The sequence below is a fragment of the Paroedura picta genome, chromosome 14, assembly GCF_049243985.1.
Source record: "Paroedura picta isolate Pp20150507F chromosome 14, Ppicta_v3.0, whole genome shotgun sequence".
Classification (NCBI taxonomy): domain Eukaryota; kingdom Metazoa; phylum Chordata; class Lepidosauria; order Squamata; family Gekkonidae; genus Paroedura; species Paroedura picta.
In genome coordinates, this window is record NC_135382.1 from 19,866,137 (window position 1) to 19,886,380 (window position 20,244).

A 20,244-nucleotide genomic window follows, 5' to 3' on the forward strand; every position below is an offset into this window, starting at 1 on the left:
TCTTCTCAGCATTTATAACCTGAAGCCTGATGAGGAAGACCCAGTGGTGGCTGTAAAGGGGAAGAGCCTCCTGCCCTACTGCCATTTTGAACTGGAAGACTCCGATTACATTACTGCAAACAGGCGCAATTTAGACCTGCGAGGGCCTGGGGGCACATCCCTGGATCCGAGCACAAAAGTGATTGAATTCACCTCCCTAGGAGTGCGTGTCAGAAATACCAAGTAAGTATCTGTTGACATTCTGTTTCAGCTTGAAAAATCTACTGAGGTCCTGGGTGACTCTCACCAGCCAGAGAAGTCATACTAGCTAGTTCCTGCTCTTATATTTCATATGAACTGCCCTGAGCCTTAGGGGAGGGCGGGATATAAATGTAATAAATAAATATCTGCATGTTGGTTTTAATGGCTTTTAAGATAAATTTTTAATTTGATATCTGCTTTCTGCCATTAAGGCAGAAAAGTAGGGTAAGATTCTCATAAATAAATCAGTGAGCGAAGAGCACCTTTGCTTCTTTTTTTGGAGGCTATTTTGTTATTATAATCGGGAATGAAAATGGAGGTATTAAAGGCAGCATGAATGATAACATTTTAAATGATTAAACTGTAAACTATTTTTAATTTCCATGAAGGAAACATTTTGGGTTCAAGTCTCTGTGATACTCTGATTTCCCTTTGGAACTGATATGTAGAAACATTTGAATGTAATTGCGCTGCTTCATCAGTTGCGTGCAAAGCAGATGACTGGGGGACTCAGGTGTCCGAAGCAGAGTTTATGATGCCACTTCCTTTTTGTCATGGCCAGGAGCTTTGTAATCATGAACCCCACCAATGCCCCTTACACTTTCCAGTGGAACTGTGAGCAACAGGAGGAGAAGCAAGAACAACCTGCCTTTGTCTGCTTTACCGAGAGGGGCCAGCTCCGATCTGAGAAAAGAGTCGAGGTGAGTGGGAGAAACCAGTGCAGAAAACGTCAGGCTGAAATCACAGTGTCTTTCTTCAAGGCCAACAGGCTGCATCCCTGATCCTTCCTCTGTGCCCACCTGAGTTATCTGTTCCTTAAGCATGGTAAAAGTGCCTCCTGCTATCAGAGACCCATGTTTGAATCCCACTTTCCTTTTGAATGGGAATGCAACGTGGCTTTTAGCATCTTTGTCTCGTCTGTTTTTCTTCAATGTTCTCCCCTTTTCCATTTTATCCTCACAACAACCCCATGAGGAAGTCTAGGCTGGGAGTATGTGTCTAGCCCAAGTTTACCCAGCAAGCTTGTTATCCAGCAAGTTTCCAAGGCAGAGTGAGGATTCAGACCTGGGTCTCCCAGGTCTTAATCTGACAATCCATCTGCTATGCAATGTTCATGGTTTCTGCATTCCATTGTCTCAGACTAGCCTATTATGCACAGCCGCTGAAACGGCGGCATGGAGAACGCGGAGGAGGAAGAAGCAAAGCAAACTGCTTACGCACGGGACGAAACTCAAAACCCAGATTATCCGATTATGCACGCGGCTACTCTGGAGCCGCTTCTGGTTGCACCCTGGTCCCGGGAAGCTCCACTTTCTTCCGCATCTCGCTAACACGGCTTTTTTGGCGGCATGCGTTGACACTGCACCTGGTTGCCGCCTGCAGCATGCATAATTGGTGATTTTAACCACCGCCATTCCACCCCGAATGTGGACGTTCCACTCCATGCATAATGGGCAATTATGAAATGCCAAAAGTAGCAGCAAGCATGTTCCAGAGCAACCTGCATCATAAGGAAATCTATGTCTGTCTTTTCATCTGTAGGTCATATTTGAATTCTTTCCCAAACATCTGGACATCACAGAATCCTTTTGGACTTTCACAATCCCTGAACACAACATTTCTGTCCCATTTCTCTTGGTGGGCCACACCACAGACCCTGCTGTGTCTCTGGATAAATATCACATCAACTACCACTCAGTCTTGATTGGTAAGGGCCGTCAGGGGTGGGGGCTTGTTTCCAGGCCATGATAGCTGTTTGACAAGGGAAGCATTTTGTGCTTATTATTGCAGCAGAAAAGCCAAGCGTGCTGACAGTATAAATGTCTAGGGGGTCAATCCAGTGAGCCTTGCTGGTATTTACCAAAATCCTTCACTAAGTCTGGGCCGATTTCCAGATCACAGCTCCAAAGCATGGGCAACTAGTTTTCTGTCAAACAGATTCCGTTCAGAGATCCTGATATTAAGATTTAGATTAAGATCTATGGGGATTAAGATTTATAGGGCCTTTCCTCAGGCTGTGCTTTTAACATCAAGCAATCTCCCCAAGGTGGATGGCTGTTAGGTGGGGGGGGGGAGTTATGGAGTTACATCGCTAATCTCAGGCTGTGTTTTATCTGGGGGGCTTTCCGCACCGGGATCCTTGTAGCAAATTGTTTGCTGAACGAAAAATCGCCATTTAAAATAGTGCAATTCGTCATTATGCATACCTGACTTTGTAGTGGAATCCAGTTGCGTTTCAATCGTTTCCCACAAGCTTCCGGTCTCAGCAAAAATCGCTAGAAAGGAAGCGCTATTGCCGAGCTCGTCCCGCCCCTGGCCGTCAAGCAGCCAATGGGCAGCCGTTAGCATGCTCCCAAACAGCCCCTTTCCCTTTAAGAAAGGTTTTTTTTAAAAAAAAAATACACCCATTGCAACGAATATGTGTTGATTCGTTGCAACGGAGAGACCCATCAGCTGGCAGGTGTGTTTGAGCTGTCGTTTCATCGTTGCCACGCTCCCCCCAAGTGAAAAAAAAAATCCCCCCCCTCACGGGCCCAATTTTCAGCCGAAAGCAGTGTAAAAAATAAAGGGAAAATACATCAGCAAACGGGCTTCTCTGTTGTTTGTGCTTAGTGACTAAACAGCTCTGGGGAGGGACTGAAGCTGGGGAAGCCTCTAAACAGGCTTGCTGGTGGGTTGAACTTCGCTCGCTCAGAGAAAAAAAAATGGCGATCGCTTTGCCGGAAGATCAGAGGAGAGAGCCAGGGGGAGGGACTTTGTAGAAACCACAACAATGGTAACGCACAGAACTTTCCCGCTAGTGTTGCAGATTGGTTGCAGGAGTGTAGCGCTTTCCGGAGGGTGAATCCACTTTTGGGGATTTCCCTGAAAGTGCTACAAGGAAGCGCTTTTTGCGGATCGGTTTCAGGTGTGTGGCAGATTGTCAACGACGTTGTGCATAATGGCAAATCAGTAGCGTTTTCAATTGGCAACCATTGTGCGATTTTGAAGGCGTGCGAAAAGCCCCTGGGTTTTTATGGGGTACGGGTTTTAAGGGGTTCTACAGACTGTAACCCACCTTGAGTCCATGGAGAGTAGCAGGCTTAAAATATAATAAATAAATGAACAAACAAACAAATATGGATTCCATTCAGATATCCTGATATGGTCATTCTGTGCATATGTGTGTGTTTGTGTGTTGTGTAAATGGACATCAAGCTGCAGCTGATTTATGGTGACTCCAGCAAGGGGCTTTCAAAATAATTGAGGAGTGGAGGTGATTTGCCCTTCCCTTCCTCTGCAGAGTCTTCCTTGGTGGTCTCCCGTCCAATTACCAATTCTGCTTAGCATTGCTTTACATTTAAGTAAATTAATAATTTAATTGCTTTAAAGCAAATTAGATTTCAAGCAACTGTTAGAATACTTTAGAAAGCTTCGGAAGCCCAACCCACATTCAGAGAAATCTCACATATATCTCTTTGACCGTTTATGCACTGGGAGCTTCACTGCCCCAGCTCCTGTGCAGGAGCACAAATCGGAGGCAGATGAGGTGCACCGGGCCAAATGCTCCCCCGTGTGGATGCAGGAGGAGGTGGGGCAACCTGCCACAACTACAACTCCAGCCTGCAGCCCAGCATGAAACCTCCAGTGCGTAAACAGTCTTTGACAGTCCTTTTATAGAAGTCTAGTCAACTCCTTCTGTGACACTTTTAACAGATAAGGCAACAGCCACTAGTTAAGATAAATCTTTATAATTTGATCATGTGATGTTTCTGTAGATGTGACCAGTTTTCAGGATGACTTTTGAGATCATATACAGCTGGGCTAAGTGCCCCTGAATAAAGATCACTCAATGTGTGTTTGTCCACCCAGAGTGTACTGACAGTGTTCTTTTGGCCTCCCTAAGGGCATGAGGCACGGGACAATATCAACATTATCAACAATGAGAATGAAGCCTTCAGTTTTGCTTTTAGAGACAGCTCCCGCTTTTCAGAGGGACGGATCAACTGTCTGAAAGTACAACCCATGGAAGGTTCCATCCCACCTTGTTCCAGGTATGGGGGAAGTTGCCCAATATGACCAGAATCTGCATGCCAAGGATCAGGGGCTGCAGACAACTCAAAGCACTGCAGGTTCTCCAGTGGTTAAATTCTGCATGTTTAAAAAACAACAGAAAAACTCCAAAGGCAGATTTTAGCATCAGATCATTTATTTCTGATCCCGTGGAGTTTGCTCTTCGTCCTAGTAGAGTTAATGGCTCCTCTGCACTCATGTTCTGCCCTGCAGCAACAGAAGTACTCCAACAACAGATTTGATTATGGTTAGCCTGCTACAGGATCTGGCTATCCTGAGGTGAAACATTTTCTTAGCCCGCTCCATGTTTTTTTACCAGGGCCCCTGTTAATATCTACTTCATGCCAACACTGGAAGGGGAAGTCAACTTTAACCTGATCTGCGATGTCAACAGGAAGCCCCACCCTCTTTACTTGAATGTTAAGGCCACTGGCCACACCATGAACTTAACTGTGAAATATGAAGAAAATAATGTGACGGTTGAGTTAGATCCTGACCAGGTGAACACTATCGACTTTAAAGAGGTGAGGAAGCAGAAAAGCATCATACTCCAAAAAGAGTTATCTAATTTCTCCAGAGCAATGGAAATTGGATATATGACAGTGTTAACAGATAATGTGGTGGCACCTCCATCCCACCACACCCATCTCCATTTCTAAAGAAGCAGCCTTTGTAAAAGGGAACCTGAACATCAGTTTTGCGGTTTTTCTCCATGGTAGAAGTGGAAACAAAGCTGAGATTGCCTTGAACATCTCCCATGGGGACAATGCTTGGCAAAGTTCCTGAATTCTGGAACTCCCCCCACACATACACACACAACAGGTTAATTGGCTAGGGATTATAGCTTGCTTAGGTGAATTTTTTAAGTAGATGGTGAGAGTCTTGTGTAGTCAGGTTGGACTTGTACTCAATGGTTCAGCAGTAGTACTTATTGATGCTTCCCTTTGGTCTCTGGACAGATGCAAGTTAATGATTATGCTCAGTATACCTTCTATATCCTGAACACTGGGAAATTCAGCTTCACCTTCATCTGGGAGTTCCACAATACTAAGGCACTGCAGCGATATTTTGCCATCTCTCCAAATAGTGGCATGGTGGAACCTGGGGAACGGACAGAGAGTGTATTGTCATTCCACCCACTGAAAGCATGCACCTTAAAGGATGTTGAGCTCAGATTACAGGTAAGAAAGGAGCTTGTGGCATTTTCCTTGGACCAGTTTTTACAAGAAGCTTTCAAAGCTCTCCAGGTGCTTTCGGTAGAGGACTGCAGTAAAAACTCAGGAAAGCTTAATTGGTTCCCCCTAGGGAAACTTAGGATCTGTGATGCCATTCATAGGGCATTTATAACTGGCTACTGTTTGTAGGAACCAGCCTGTTTTGTAAAAGCTATAAGTGGATGTTTCATGAGCTTTTTCATGAATTGTTTTCTCCTTCCTCCTATTTACCCTTGGCCAAACAGCCAGGGGAAATGTTTCTAGGGAAACAAGAACCTGCCTCTTTGCTTGTAAGTAAGAAGCTTGTTTCTCCCCAAGAAATATTCATGTATATGTCTCCCCAAAGCACCTTGTAACAGCAAGGAAAAGTCAATATAAATACACCAGCAAACAAGTGGACAGTCTATCTCAGCAGGCTGATCCAGCATTCTACAGCTGGCTCATCAAAGGCAATGGTTATGGGCCACAAGTCCAAGTGTGATATCAATACCCAAAACAGGGAAGGAAAAAAAAAACAGTTGCTCAGCAAGGTGCTCCTGTTGGCCAAGGTCTTCTTCCCCATCTTTCTTGGCCTCCTGCAATAGCTTGTCATATCAAAAAGGCCAACCCAGATACTGGTGGTTTGTCTCCTCACAGATCAGACATGGCCCTACGTTTATATGTGCACTCCGAGGTACAGCTTTATCTCCCATCATCCATTTCTCCTTCACCAAAGTGGACTTTGGAAGCTGTTTCATCTACCATGCTGGGATGCCTATTCCCAAACGAGTCCTGACAGTTACAAATAAAGATGACAAAGTTGTAAGGTAAGCCAGAGTGCTGTTGGCCAGGGCTGGACTGGGCTGGGCTGGGCCTTTCTTGCACATAGTAATATAAGTGGAGGTCTCCTTTCTGATGCATAGCTTGGATAATGTTGTGATGCTGTACCATAGGCAGCCTGAAGAGTCAGCAAGTAGAGATGCTGATCTCCAGGAGAGAGAGATCTGTTCATCTGATGAAAATGGCTGGAAGGCATCATACCCCATTGAGATCATTCCCTTCCTCAAACCCTGCTCTCCTCAGGCTTCACCCCCCCCCCAATCTCCAAATATTTTTCAACCCAGTGCTGGCATCCCTATTAGGGAGGCATGAGTCTCTGAGCTTCAGCAGAACCCAACAGGTGAAGGGGATAGATGGAAGCCATGCTGCAAAGCTGTCTATCAAATGCAGAATCTAAACCTGATCAAAGTGGATGTTTTTATAGCCCTCGCAGGGCATTTGTGTTGGGGAGGATACCCCAGAGCACTGGAAACCTCTCAGTCTACAGTCCTGAGTGGCTCACCATGAGTGGCTGCAAAGCCAATAATGTCCAGTTGTTCCCAACAGATGGAGTGGCCAGGGATCATTTTTAAAGCATTTTTAAAACATCAAGGAGTAAAAAGTACAATATAGCAACTTCTCAAAATCATTACATTCCTGGATATTTCACAAGAATGTAAAAATCAACAATAAAAGCATCTGCTAGATCAATAAAAGCAGAAGTTTGAAATATTTGAAACTCTGTTAAATTCTTGAGGGCATGCTTTCCCAGTTCTCTTCCTCTAAATTTGTCTTTAATTGCAAATACCACAGAAACAATCAAGATCTTTTGAGCCTTGATGTGGTAGCCAGGCTAGTGTTACCATTGGCCCAATGCCCCATTGTCTCCCCCACCTATGCAAATGTTACTGCATTTGAAGGCAGAAATCTGCGCTGATGTGTCATGAAAGTGATATGTCTGTGAGAGCCCTATTACTGGTCAATTATCAGCAAACTATCAGTACACATGTATGAAACAGGCCCTAGTGTCATACCCTTTCTAATTTGGCCTATCCCTTGATTATGTGTCCCTCCCTATCCCAAGGTGACCGAACAAAGTTTCCCTAGGACAGGGGTAGTTAACCTGTGGTCCTCCAGATGTCCCTGGACTACAATTCCCATGAGCCCCTGCCAGCATTTCCTGGCAGAGGCTCATGGGAATTGTAGTCCAGGGACATCTGGAGGACCACAGGTTGACTACCCCTGCCCTCGGAGATTTCCCTCATGCTCCAGTTTCCTACCCCACAGTTAATAAAGGCACCAGCAATCAAGTTTCAACTAAATGCTTCTGCACAATGTTCCTTAATGCTGAGAAGAGCCATTAGAATGGAGAAGATCACAGGATCTGATGATGGAGTGGGCAAAATTGGATATTAGAGCAACTTGGGGGATGAAGGATATCATCAGACGGTGAAGTCAACCTCCACTAACTCTCTGAGGCAAAAAGGGGCTCCAACCTATTAGTCAATGGCCAGGCAGAAAGATTTCTTTCTCTAGTAAAATTGTTCATGGTCTCTTCTGGCCTTTTCACAGCCTGGACTGCTTGTTCAGCAACACACCTTACCTTGAGGTGGGTTTCCATGGTGAAGTGCTGAATCCTGGAGGAAAAGTAGATATTCCATTCACCTTCTATCCTCGAGAGGCCATTTCCTACCACGAAGCCATCACCTTTGAAATCAATGGACTCTTACAAAGGGTCGTTGAAGTTTTTGGAAAGGGAATTGAGATGAAGGTGAGATTATATGAAAGGCCTGGAACTTCCAGCTCCAAAAATCTGTTCTTATGAGAGGCAAAGTCAGGGCTTCAGCTTTTGGATGCTTAAAATCAGTTGCGACATTATTTCTCTCAGATTAGGCTGCTTTCCTAGGTTCAGGGCCTTACCTTTCTTTCACAGATCTGATCATATAGTGAGCTCAGGGCATATAAATACACCTTAGATGATGAAAGACTGCTTTTCAGCCCTTTGTTTTCTTCTTGGGGTAGGCAATAGCATGGTCATTAGCTGAGGTAGGTGGATTTAGACAGAGCCAATGCCTAATTGCTGCAGACAGTATGAAGGTGAGGTGAGATTCTATGTCAGTGCTGTTATTGGATTCTGGATACCAACACCAAACTAGCTCTTGGGTATTGGAAGGAGAGGAAGTTTCCCATAAGACAGATGTTCTGGGCCCAAGGAAGACAATTGCGGGGTTGACCATCCTTAAAGGGCATTTTGAGATCTAGTGAATAGAAGGACATAGGAACTTCCAAAAAGGAAGAGCAACAGCTCTTCCTGGGTTCCCCAGTTCCTGGGTGCAACTGAGATTCAATTAAGACTCAGCCATATTGAGATGTTCCTGGTTTTGGCAAAACTAGCACACCACAATAATTTGGCATCATGCTTTGATTTCCTGGAAGATAATGAAATTTAGACAGAGATCTTTCTGCCATTCACACCATAGTCGGTCCTTCCGTCTCCCCTGTCCTTCTCCTTATTCTGTTCCTTTCAGTGATTTCTTTTCATGTGAATAATTCTGCCATTTATTTATATGTAGCTTTCTGCTACTGCAACCCCAGCTGTGTCATTCCCTTGACTGCAGATTGATGTTTTGCATCCTCCAAGCAAAGTACTGAAGTTTGGAGCTGTTCCTCTGGGACACACTGTGAAGAAGACAGTTACCCTAGTGAACAATAGTGTTTGCTTTGTCATCTTCAACCTCAGCTTTATATCCACTGTGCCAGAGTTGCAGGAGGCAAAGGTAAGGCCTTACAAACCTCTCTTTCTCTTAGACCAGGGATAGTCAAACTGCGGCTCTCCAGATGTCCATGGACTACAATTCCCATGAGCCTCTGCCAGCGTTCACCAGCAGGGGCTCATGGGAATTGTAGTCCATGGACATCTGGAGGGCCACAGTTTGACTACCCCTGTCTTAGGCCATGGGATGACCTGATACCGATCACATGTTTCACATTAAAATGTTTCTAGTAAAAGCACTACTGCAGGCTGATGAGATTTCCCTGAGGGTCTGTAGAAGTAATTTTTTGTAGGAAGTTGCATTTAACCATATATGCCTCCACTGAAATAGCCCAGTCCAGATGTGCTTCAGTGCAAACTAAGCCTCAGCTATAGCAAGGTCTACTTGGGGTAGGGTGGGAAACTTCAGGGTTAACTGACTGAAACTAGTTGCAAAATGTCTCCTTCCAAAGGCAAGCCACTTACAAAATGCCCTGGCAGGCACATCCAGTCACTTACTTTTAAAAACATTGTTTATAAGAATATAAGAAGAGCCCTGCTGGATCAGATCAGTGGTCCATCTAGTCCAGCATCCTGTTTCACGCAGCAGCCTACTAGTTCCACTGGAGGGCCAACAACAGAGCATTGAAGCCAGGACCTTCCCCCAATATTGCTTTCTGGTACTGGTATTCAGAATTTGAGTACCTTTGAATGTGGAAGTTCCCCTTGGTCACCATGACTGGTAGCCACTGATAGACCATTCCTCCATGAATTTATCTGATCCCCTTGTAAAGATGTCTGTTCTCATGGCCATCACTACATTATCTGGCAGAGAATTCCATATTTAATGACTCTCTGTTTAAACTACTCTGCCTTTCTCCCTAATGGGGACCCAAAGTGGCATACATTATTCTCGTCTGGGTTTGTGGGTCAACAGCAGATCCAAGATGACTCAGCCCTGGATCTACTAGTAGATCCTGATCTGCCTTCTGCCTGCCCCAAATTATAAGGGAGATGGGCACGGAGCAGTGGGCCATTCAGCAACTGTGCGGATGTTCCACTGCGTACATTTAGGACTCTAAGAACTCTCCTCTTTTGGGGCAGGTTCTGACTATGTCACCTTCTACTGAAATAAGCCTGAAGCCCCAAGGAGGCACCTGCCCCGTGGAAGTCATATTCAGCCCCAAAGGCCGCATCCTGCAATTCACAGAGGAGGTCCTCCTCGAGTGCCATGGAACTCTGCAATCCCTCTTTGTGGTGCAAGGTTGCTGTCAGGGCATTGAAGTCAGCCTGGACCAGAATCACGTCCCTTTTGGAGCAGTGGTGCAGCGGAGCCAGGCATCCAGACGGATCATGATGCAGAACACCGGGGACATCGGAGTAGGGTAAATACAGCACTCCTTGCCCGTTGCTCTTTTCGTTTGGCTTTTCCATTTGTGCTTCCAGTACGTCTTGTATTGAATGCAGCCAGTCTCCTGCCACCTCAGTCCTCCCAGCATAGCAGCATGATCACAGGAAAGAAAGATCTGGAAAGAAAACACTCTGTAGGCCAGCATTCGCTGGCAGGGGCTCATGGGAATTGTAGTCCATGGACATCTGGAGGGCTGCGATTTGACTACCCCTGCTGTAGGCTCTGCACACTTTTGGTTGTCACAGATCTCTAGATAGACTCCTATTCCAAAAAACTAGGGGAACAGGAAATAATTTAAAGTCAAACCTTAACCAATGGCAGTTGTCTTGAGTTCCATCTCCATTTCCGAATAAACCTTCTCCCAAACCTATCCTGCCCCCATCATCTCTACTATCCCCCTAGCTGGGGGCACGTGTCTGAGCTATTTCTACATCCAGTTAACTCAGGCCCTCTTTTTGAATGAAGGTAACTCATCAGATACTTGCATAGTCTAGTACCAGTAAAAGTTCATCCAATCAGAATGTCTCCCCTCACCTCTGCTTCTCTTCTGTGCAGTAGGGAGCACCTTACAGCCCATGATCCTTCCCCTACCTTCCTTACCTTACTTATATCTTGAAATAGTTCAAAGGGGAGAAAGGGGAGGTGGAAAGAGAGTCAAATCAAGGAATTGCAGAGCACTTCTGGAGCCACTTCTAGGGGACTGTTCATGTGGCTGTATGCTAACGGTCATCACAAGGATTCCCCAAGATCAAGGAATATCCTCAGATGGCTTTTCTTTCCATTTTTTTTTCTTGTCAAGATTCAAATGGGATGCCAAGCGCTTCAAGCCAGATTTCTCCATCAAACCTGTGGAGGGCTACATTTCGCCAGGAATGGAAGTCTCCTTCGAAGTGACCTTTCACCCCAGCGAACAGAGTCAGGACATCTGCTATGAAAACCTCCAGTGCCACATCCAAGGAAGTGAGCCCCTCAAGCTCACTCTGAGTGGGTGCTGCGTGGGAGTCCCCCCAGTAAAAGAGGTGAGTGGCAGGGGAAGGGGTGGAACCACACAGGGAGACGCATAACTTTTCGCCAAAGATGGGGGAGTGGGAAACTCAAATCCAGGCATCTTTGTCGGAAACATCTTCGAAGCCCGTATCCACACCCCCATCTTTCCTGTGGCAGCTGGACACCTGCATTCCTGGCCCCCAGGGAGGAGTCAAAAGCCTCTTGATTTGGCCTGTTTCTCTCTTTGTACAAATAAATCAGACTTGGGAATGTTGGCAGAGTTTAAATATGTATATAGTTCAAAGTACCAAGCAGCTTAAAAGAACGAAATAGTTTTATTGTGAAGAGGAACAACTTTGTATAGAAAAATGAGAGTCCTGTCTAACTGTTGTTCTCCACCCATTCTGTCTATTCTGGAGGCAAGCAGGGAGGAAGTATACTCAAAGGAGCAGGAAGTCTCCAAATGCACCAATTAGGAGATAGGAGGCATCGGGAAGTTCCTAATCTAACTATGCCAAATACACATCTCCTTTGATGCTCTCTATTGATATCGAACGGATATTTTTCATGTGTTTTTGAATCATGTGTGCTACAGTTCTTGCATATGCCAACAGGGAAGCCAGCCATAAAATTGCATCTGAGAGTAAGGATATCAGGACTGCTTAGTGCTAGTGGTTTAGACTGAGTGACAGGTCTAGGAAGCTATTTGTGGCATATTCAGAACCCAAATGTGGGACCATCTGGAGAAGAATGCATAAACTCTCTCTTGCAGGTGGTTAATTTCCAATGCCAGGTGCGTGCAAAGAGCACACAGACCATAATGCTATCCAACCGGACCAACCAGCCATGGACCCTGCGGCCCATCATCGAGGGTGAGCAGTGGAAAGGCCCAGAGTTCATCAGGGTGGAAGCCCATCAGCAAAACAAGCCCTATGAAATCACTTACAGGCCCCTCACCATGAATGTGGAGGGCAAGAAGGATCAGGTATGCAAGTTGTAAAGGGAACAGAAAGAACTTTTGGGTTCCAGGTTAATATTGCCAGGGGATCAGGGCCCTCTCTGCATAGAAATCTAGCCTTATAATTAGCTTTATAAGCTTAATTGGCCTCCTTGAATGAGATCTAAAACACAGGATTCTTTCTGGTCTGTCTGAGGGGGATGAAGGTAGCCATTGCCTAGACTACAACTCTGAGCACTTTGATCAAAATATGCCATAACTGGAGATTCGGTTGTGTTACATTGATGTTGTGTTAGATTAATTTGCCCCACAGTACTCTTCCAGTACTCATCCATTGTTTCAAGGTCTCAGCTTCAATCCTATGAATGTCCAGTCACAGTCATAACACTGCTTTTGCAAGCCCACCTGCATTCTTACTTAGTGATTTCTGTAGAATGCGGCAGACAGTTCTGAGTCTGGCACTGGTTGCCGGGCCAGGTGCTCTCCAAAAGGACAAGGGAGTGATGCCAACAAAAAAAGGGGAATATGGGTTTCAGCAGTGCTGTCTCCTGCACCAAGGCCAGACTTGGGAAGTCATGGCATGTAAGCCCCATTATTGAATGCTAAAGTGTTCACAATAGCTGTATCTCATGGGAGAGTCTGGCCATATTGGGGATCAGACGGGACTCTGTTCAGAAAGCAACTGTTATCAACTTTTCTTGCAGGGCTCCATCTTTTTCCCACTCCCAGATGGGACAGGGCTGTTGTACCTCCTACAAGGCACTGCGGAACCTCCCAAGTCTGCAGGGAACATCTTGAGGGAAGTTCCATGTAAAACATCTTACACTGAGCTGTTTCCCATCTCCAACTGGCTCAACAAACCACAGAGGTAAGAGGTCTTTGACAGCTGTACAGAAGAGCACGATTTCAGTTGATGGATTGAATGCACTGAAGATGGCTAGCTCCCACAGAAATCTCTCACTACACTAACACATATCCACTCCACGACCAGTGATAATCAAAGAGGAAGTCTATTACAGTAGCGATCCCCAACCTGTGGGCCGCAGTCCACATGTGGTCCTTCGACTAATTGGAGGTGGGCCCCGAAGGATGCCTTCTCCCCCCCCTGCCCTTTACTTCATCCCCCCCCCCAGCCCTTTACAACACACTTCGGGTGTCATTGTCTCCCATCACTCCCAGATGGGACTCTCTCGTTGCAGAGAAACAAGCTCAGGGTTCCCATTGATTTGTCATTGTCATGAGTTAAAATTTCCATGAAAATAAAATGTTCCTTATGTTCATTGTTGTGGCGTGTCTGTATCTTATTTTGAAGGGATGTTTAAACATTACCATAGCGATCAGAGAGCGTTAGGGCAGTGGTTGAGAGTAGAGGAGTAAACGACCCCCCCCCGCCCACCGGACCCCAATATAAGGCATTGAGTGGTCCCCGGCGAGTGGTCCCCGGTGATAAAAACAGTTGGGGACCACTGTATTAGAGGATCATCAAGTGGGATTTTATATAGAAGGTACAACTGTACAACGAACCAAACAGAACATGGATTCCTTGTGCCTTCCCAGCCATCCTTCATGAGGCTGCATTGGATCAAAAGTATAAAATTGTCCTTCACAGCTGGGACACCCTTTGTCCTATTTCCACCCAAATTAGGTCCAAACTAAGCATGACAGCATCCTCATGGCCGCCAGAAAGATGCCATCGTCATTTTAAAGTGATTTTAAAATCCTGATTTTATGCCTCCAAAACCTGTGGTACAGAGGGCTGCTGAAAAGAGGAGAGCGGGGGTGCCTGTGGATGTTTGTAAAAGGCAGGAGTTTTAGCCTGCAGGAGGAAAGATGCTTGTCTGGAGGATGAGTGTAACTTAGCTGTCTGCATGCGAGGGAAAGGGGAACGAGGAGGTTGCACCCACTTTCCTTGTCACCCCCTCCCAGGTTCCGCGTGATAGTCGACATGATAAAACCAGAACGGCTGGAGATGACCACCACCTTGAAGACCCTGGACTATATTGATGTGCCTGCCTCCGCCAAGAAGGATCACAAGCTCACCTTTTTCTCGTACAAGGAAGGAATGTACTGTGCAAAAGTAGGAATCCATCTCGCAAAGGGATTTTCTGTGGTGGACCTTGCACCTGGGGAATTCCTTCAGGAAATAGGGTCTGCTGTTGATTCTCCCTTATCAGAAAGCTTTTCATCAGGCCCGGGGGGGGGGGGGGAGTGGAGAGCAGAATCCACAGGCATCTCCATAAGGAAGGCCATTCTATGACTTGTGTAGCTCTGGGCACTTTGTGAGAAAAAGCGTGCCTGTATCAGTGCTTCATGATCAGTGCTTCATGGTCAGTATCCTTTTGTCCCCGGAGTCAACGCCTGTCTGCACATGGATGAGATTTAGCAGGCCAACTGCTCACAAGGACGGGAGTATTCAGTTTTGCTAACGTTTGTAGCTGGAAAGCTCCCTTTCTTCCAAAGCACTCTCCCAAATCTCCAGGAACTTCCCAGTCCAGAGTTGGTAACTCTGTTCCTTGGAGAAAATGGAAACAGGAGTCTGAGGCACCACTTCCCCTCTAAACCCCCTCTCCAGGTGCTGCCCCCAAATCTCCAGGGATATCCCTTCCTAGAGTTGGTGACCTAATCTGAAACACAGTGACTACTTTTGACTTGAAGTTAGAGGGAGGAATAGAATTTGCTCTGTTTCGACTGGGCTCCACCAGTGGACTGATTCTCACATCCTCCCCCTGTGACTGCAGGTGACATTCCGCAACGAGGTGACGCAGGAGTACCTGTTCTACTTGGTCACTTTCAAAGCCATCCCTTGTGGGCCTCTTGGCACCATCGAGCTGAATGCCTCCGTCCGGCAAAGCACCTCCTCCTCCCTGAAAGTTGAGAACCCCCTGCAGAACCCAGTGACCTTCAACACAGACTGCAAAGTGCCTGACATCACCCTTCCACCCCAGATTGTTGTCCCAGCTCAGTCTGAGGTAGGATTTTGCCTTGGAATTGGCTGCCAAGAGCATGAGCAGCAGTTGAGGGAGGGGAGTGTGAATTGCAAGCTCACCAGGCTGAGTTTAGCTGCCTGCAGAACCTAAAGGGGAAATGATCACCTTGCAAGTCAGTAGAGGGATGCCACTGGAGAGCTTTCTTCCTAATGCATGAGAAACCTGGATTTCCTCTCCACTGGTACTGACTCCTCTTTTTGCCTCCCCTCTCAGCCTTGAGGCAAAGGGAGCTTTTGGTTTCACATCTGGTGGTGGCCCTAAGTGACACCAGCACAAATCAACAATTATGTTCTCCCTCTGCACTACACACTCAGGCTCTCACTTTTTCTGTTGCTATTTCTTATACCAAGCACAATAAAATCAGAGTCCAGTAGCACCTTTAAGCCCAACAAAGATTTATTCAAGGCGTGGGCTTCTTGCTTTTCGTCTTCTCCAAAGCATCTCTTTTTCTTTCTGCTCTCTTTACGCTCTTGATCTGAAAGGCAAACAGGGAATTTTTGTTTTCTTCTGCACTGTGTCCTCTTCTCTTATTCCGAATTTATTTTTTACATGATCCCACTCTCCCCTCAGGGAACTCAGGAGCGGCATTTCAGCTTAACAAATAGCCCTGTGGGGTAGGGTGAACCGAGAGAATGAGGGCCAATGACTTCTCCACCCAGGAAGCGTTATGGTTGCTGGAGGTTTGAACCGCACTTGAGTGTGGTGCATTAATCTTCCTCCTTCCTAGCTTCAAAGTCTAAGGAAGACTTTGGACTAGGCTGGGCAGTCTCAGCAAGTTTCAGCCTTTGGTAGCTTTTTGTTCCAGTGGGTGCTTGTAGAGGGAGTAGTGTCAGGGGTAGCCGGGACTCAATCTGAAAGCTGCTATGTACCGGTGCCCCTTTTGCAAGTGAATGAGGGTTCAGAATCAAGGGTGGCATTTTCTCTTCCTGGGCTCCCTTACCTAAACTGTCGTGGCCACAAATTTCACCACTTAAGGTCTGTCTTTGTAAGACTGAGAATACATTCTTTTAACTAAGCTTCCCCACACCTTTGAGACAAAGGCAAATATTTATATTGTTTAAATTCTGTGAAGAAGAATAGATCATAGTGAAGGACTAGATCATCAACAAATACTAAGTTGGAAAAACAACCACTGATGAGAATGCCACTTTGAAAACGGTTTAAATCTGGAGGCCGTTTTGGTTGTTTTATGACGATTATAAGAAGAGATAAGACATTTCTATTTGTATTTATTGTTAAATTGTTTAAATGTTAATTATAGCCTAGGGTAGGTTCTTTCTTCTGTTATCAAGGTCTGTCTTTGTGCAACTGCTAGAATGCTGGTCTTGTCTGTATGTCTCTCTTCTTGTCCCACTTTTAACCTTTTGCTCCTTCTGGCCACAGCCTGCCCCTATACTGACCTATTGTGCTTTCCTGCTAGAGACCAGCTTCTAAAGCACTACACCCCAATCCCATTGGAAGTTACACCTTTTGTTTATCACATGCTCATGTAACATACTTCTGCCAGAGACTGCTAGGCAGATGGTTTTAGAAGGGGGCACAAATGCAGATTCTTTCCTGGATGCCCTTCTGGGCTTGACCATTTGCTCCCCCCTCTCTTTTCTCAGGGATCACTTACCTTTGAATTCCAACCCATGAGGCCTGGAGAAACTAGTGGACGTCTGAGCTTGATCAGCAATGAGTTGGGCTCTTTCCAGTACGACTTGATCTTGAAAGCCTCAGGAGCCCGGCCAGAGAAGGCCCTTTACTTCTGTACCATGCTGGGCAGCAGCCAGAATATAATCACCAAGTTTGTCAACTACACCCGTCAGAAGACCGAGTATTCCACCAAAGTAATCCTCTGGTTTGATGTCAATTTCTTAGGAGGGTTCAGCCGTACTAGCCAGTGCTGAATCTGACCTTTCAATAACAAAATGGTACACAGGCCATGACTGAGAACAGTTATATACTGAGTGCTCCCTGGTGCCTGCCCATCCGTCCACCCATCTTCCTTCTTTCCTTCCTGACATTCAAGGAGTCCATGAAGTTGCTGCCCATTAGTTGGAAAGTGCCTGAAGAGTGTCATGGAGTGGCTGTATGCTGAACCAATAGTAGTCTGCAGACTAGCTCAGTACGGCCCCTTCAGGCACCCAGGCAGAAGTCTTTTTCAAGCTTTGCCCAAGACTGCACTTGGGATCTCCTACAGGCAACCCATGTGTCCTGCCATTGTGCTATGGCCATTGTGGTGGTATCTTGTTTTATCCAACCACTGCAGTAAGTGGGGAGAAGAGCGATCAGCCGACTCTCCTGCCTTACAACATCTGAGAACCCTGATGGGTCTTGCTGTGTGCCTTCATACAAGAATGTGAAATATTTCCGGTCTGTTTTTCTGCCTGTGTGACTTTTGAGCAGTGGGTTGGGGGATGCTGGAGATAAGGTTTTCCTGACAAGTCACATCATTTTGTGCAGGTTCTTTCAGCATTCTGTTTGACAAGCTTTTAAGTTCAGGGCTTGCCCCAAAACGGTCTACCTGAGACCATTTATGCACTGGAGGTTTCATGCCAGGCTGCAGGCTGGAGTTTTAGTTGTGGCAGGTTGCCTCACCTTTTCCTGCACTCACATGGGGGAGCATTTGGCCCGGTGCACCTCATCCACCCCCAATTGGTGTTCCTGCATGGAAGCTGTGGCAGTGAAGTTCCCAGTGCATAAACAGTCTGAGAGTGGAAGTATCTTTGGGTTTTCAACTAAAATTATTATCTTCCTCTTGAACAGGGATCCCCAACATTGTGACCTAAGATTGAATGAATACCCTGGGAGAATAACCACAAACAATTACCAATATTAGTCAAGGAAAGAATGGAGCTCTGCAATAAATAATATAAACATTAACCAATCATATTAGCACGGCTTTTAGATCTGCTGGCAACAATGCAGATCTGCTGGTCATTTCCAGATACATAATTAAGAAGGTGGTAGTCATTGGGTTCGTTTGTTTTGTGCTGACATAGTTAACCCCGTCACATTTTCTCCCTTCAGATCGACAGCCCCGACTTCCATGCAGACAAAGTCATCAATGCAGCTGCAGGATCTCAAACAGGCACGGAAGTCCACGTGGAGGTGACCTTTGAACCTTGCCAACTGGGAGAAACAAGGGGAACTCTTGTCCTCTCCTCCGCCACAGGAGGAGACTACATAATCCCTCTCTTTGGCACATCCGTTCCTCCTAAGCCTCAGGGGCCTTTTCAGATCAGAGCTGGGTCCAACACAACCATCATCTTCAAGAATGTGTTCTTGCAGCCCATGTCTTTCTCCTATGCAGTGGAGAACCCTGCCTTCACTGTTAAGGCTCCAGAAAACATCAGATCCAAGAAAACTGCCACAATTGTAGTTTCTTTTGACGGGCATCCTAGTAGCACCAAAGCCCCAGTCACCAGCAAGCTGGTTGTCTCTTGCCCACGTGTGACTGGGGTGGGCTCAGGTGTCTCTTGGGTTTACTACCTAAAGGGCATCATGCCTGAGAAATGAGCTCAGACTCATAGAGCAGCTTTGCTTGTTCAAGGAAGGAAAAGGCCTCTGAAACTCAGTTCCTAGTGTCTGATTTCCCCGTGGGATGCCTCCTTTGCTTCCAGCTGAATTTTTAAAGAACACAAAAAGCCCTCCATGGATAGCTGTCCTCAGGACAAGTAGGAAGGGGTGCTCTTTCACAGGTAAGATCCTCACCAGAACACAGGCACAGGAGGATAGCATGCACCATTCTAGAAGCTTCCTTCCAATCTTAAAAATGGTCTCAACACAAGATGTAACTAATAAATGAATTACAGAATAGCCCAAAATATTGCCTGGCAATGTACAAGATGTGAGTTTTACGTTTCGTTTGACAAGGCTCATTTGTTATATAAGATTTTATTTTGGAATAAACTTAATAAATAAAACAGAGGTGTTGGAAAGTTTGTCAGGACCAGCACTTGAGCAGGATTCTATAATCTGTTTGAGGGAGAAAAAGGTATCTTTCCAAGCTTAACATCAAAAGTGTTTGTTTGGAGTTTATAGTTGTATAAATCCCTTGCCAACTGGTAACAAGGGACATTATTGTGCATAAAATTACCTGTGACTTCTCTGATGGTATAAAACTAGTACCTTCAGGTGATATAAAATTATGTGGCGGTTTTGGATGAGCTACACCCATTCCAGCAGAGGAGGGGGCTGCATTGTGGGGTTCCCAACTTCCAGGTACAACCCGGAGAACTCCCTGGGACTGCCAACTTTCAGTCCCTCTCTCTGTCTCTTTACTATGAGATTTGCAGTAAATCCCAGATGACATTAACCTCCATGTCATTAAGAGCTTCAACCTCCCAAGGAGATTGTAAGCCGCTCTGAGACTCATTTGAGCAGTGAAAAGCAGGTATAAAAAAAACAATTCTTCATTCAGGCTCCAGTCAAAGGTCAAAGCCTTTCTCTCCCGGCCACCTGGCAGTCCTGCATCTCCCAGAATTTCAACCGCTCTACAGAGAGCAGCCTCCTTTTAGCAAATGGCAACTTCAGAAGGTTTCTCTACATCCCTACCAGGCTTCCTCCCTTCCCCAAACTCCATCCTCCTTAGGCTTTGGCTCAAACCTCCAGGAATCTCCCCGGCTGGAGCTGGCAACCTTATCCCGCAGCTAAGCCTCGCTCCCGGCAAAGGGAAGCGGAGCCCGCGCCTAAAGCCCACCCGCCGCCAAGCGGAGAAAAGCACACCAGCTTCAAGGGCGACTCTCTCCCCAAAGCGACCTCCGCACGCTCGCCTCTGCCCCGGCGCGCGCGCAAGTCCGAGGCCTGCCGTGGGCGTGGCTGCCGCCTTCCTCGCCCAATGGGGGCGCGCCGTTGGC

The 20,244-nt window shown here is 46.2% G+C and overlaps 1 protein-coding gene across 2 annotated transcripts in view; it reads left to right on the forward strand.

Annotated features, from left to right (window-relative positions):
* Positions 1-19,311, forward strand: part of HYDIN (HYDIN axonemal central pair apparatus protein) — a 164,887-nt gene extending 145,576 nt beyond the window's left edge. For both annotated transcript variants that reach the window (XM_077310084.1, XM_077310085.1), the window contains exons 70-86: positions 10-222; positions 803-941; positions 1,783-1,948; positions 4,127-4,274; positions 4,613-4,817; positions 5,253-5,474; positions 6,144-6,313; positions 7,878-8,076; positions 8,924-9,082; positions 10,162-10,442; positions 11,268-11,487; positions 12,228-12,440; positions 13,118-13,281; positions 14,340-14,490; positions 15,152-15,382; positions 17,008-17,232; positions 18,416-19,311. In XM_077310084.1, the coding sequence (XP_077166199.1) occupies positions 10-222; positions 803-941; positions 1,783-1,948; positions 4,127-4,274; positions 4,613-4,817; positions 5,253-5,474; positions 6,144-6,313; positions 7,878-8,076; positions 8,924-9,082; positions 10,162-10,442; positions 11,268-11,487; positions 12,228-12,440; positions 13,118-13,281; positions 14,340-14,490; positions 15,152-15,382; positions 17,008-17,232; positions 18,416-18,904 (3,595 nt within the window). In that variant the 3' untranslated portion in view covers positions 18,905-19,311. The remainder of the gene's footprint in view (positions 1-9; positions 223-802; positions 942-1,782; positions 1,949-4,126; positions 4,275-4,612; positions 4,818-5,252; positions 5,475-6,143; positions 6,314-7,877; positions 8,077-8,923; positions 9,083-10,161; positions 10,443-11,267; positions 11,488-12,227; positions 12,441-13,117; positions 13,282-14,339; positions 14,491-15,151; positions 15,383-17,007; positions 17,233-18,415) is intronic.
* Positions 19,312-20,244: the final 933 nt, after the last annotated feature.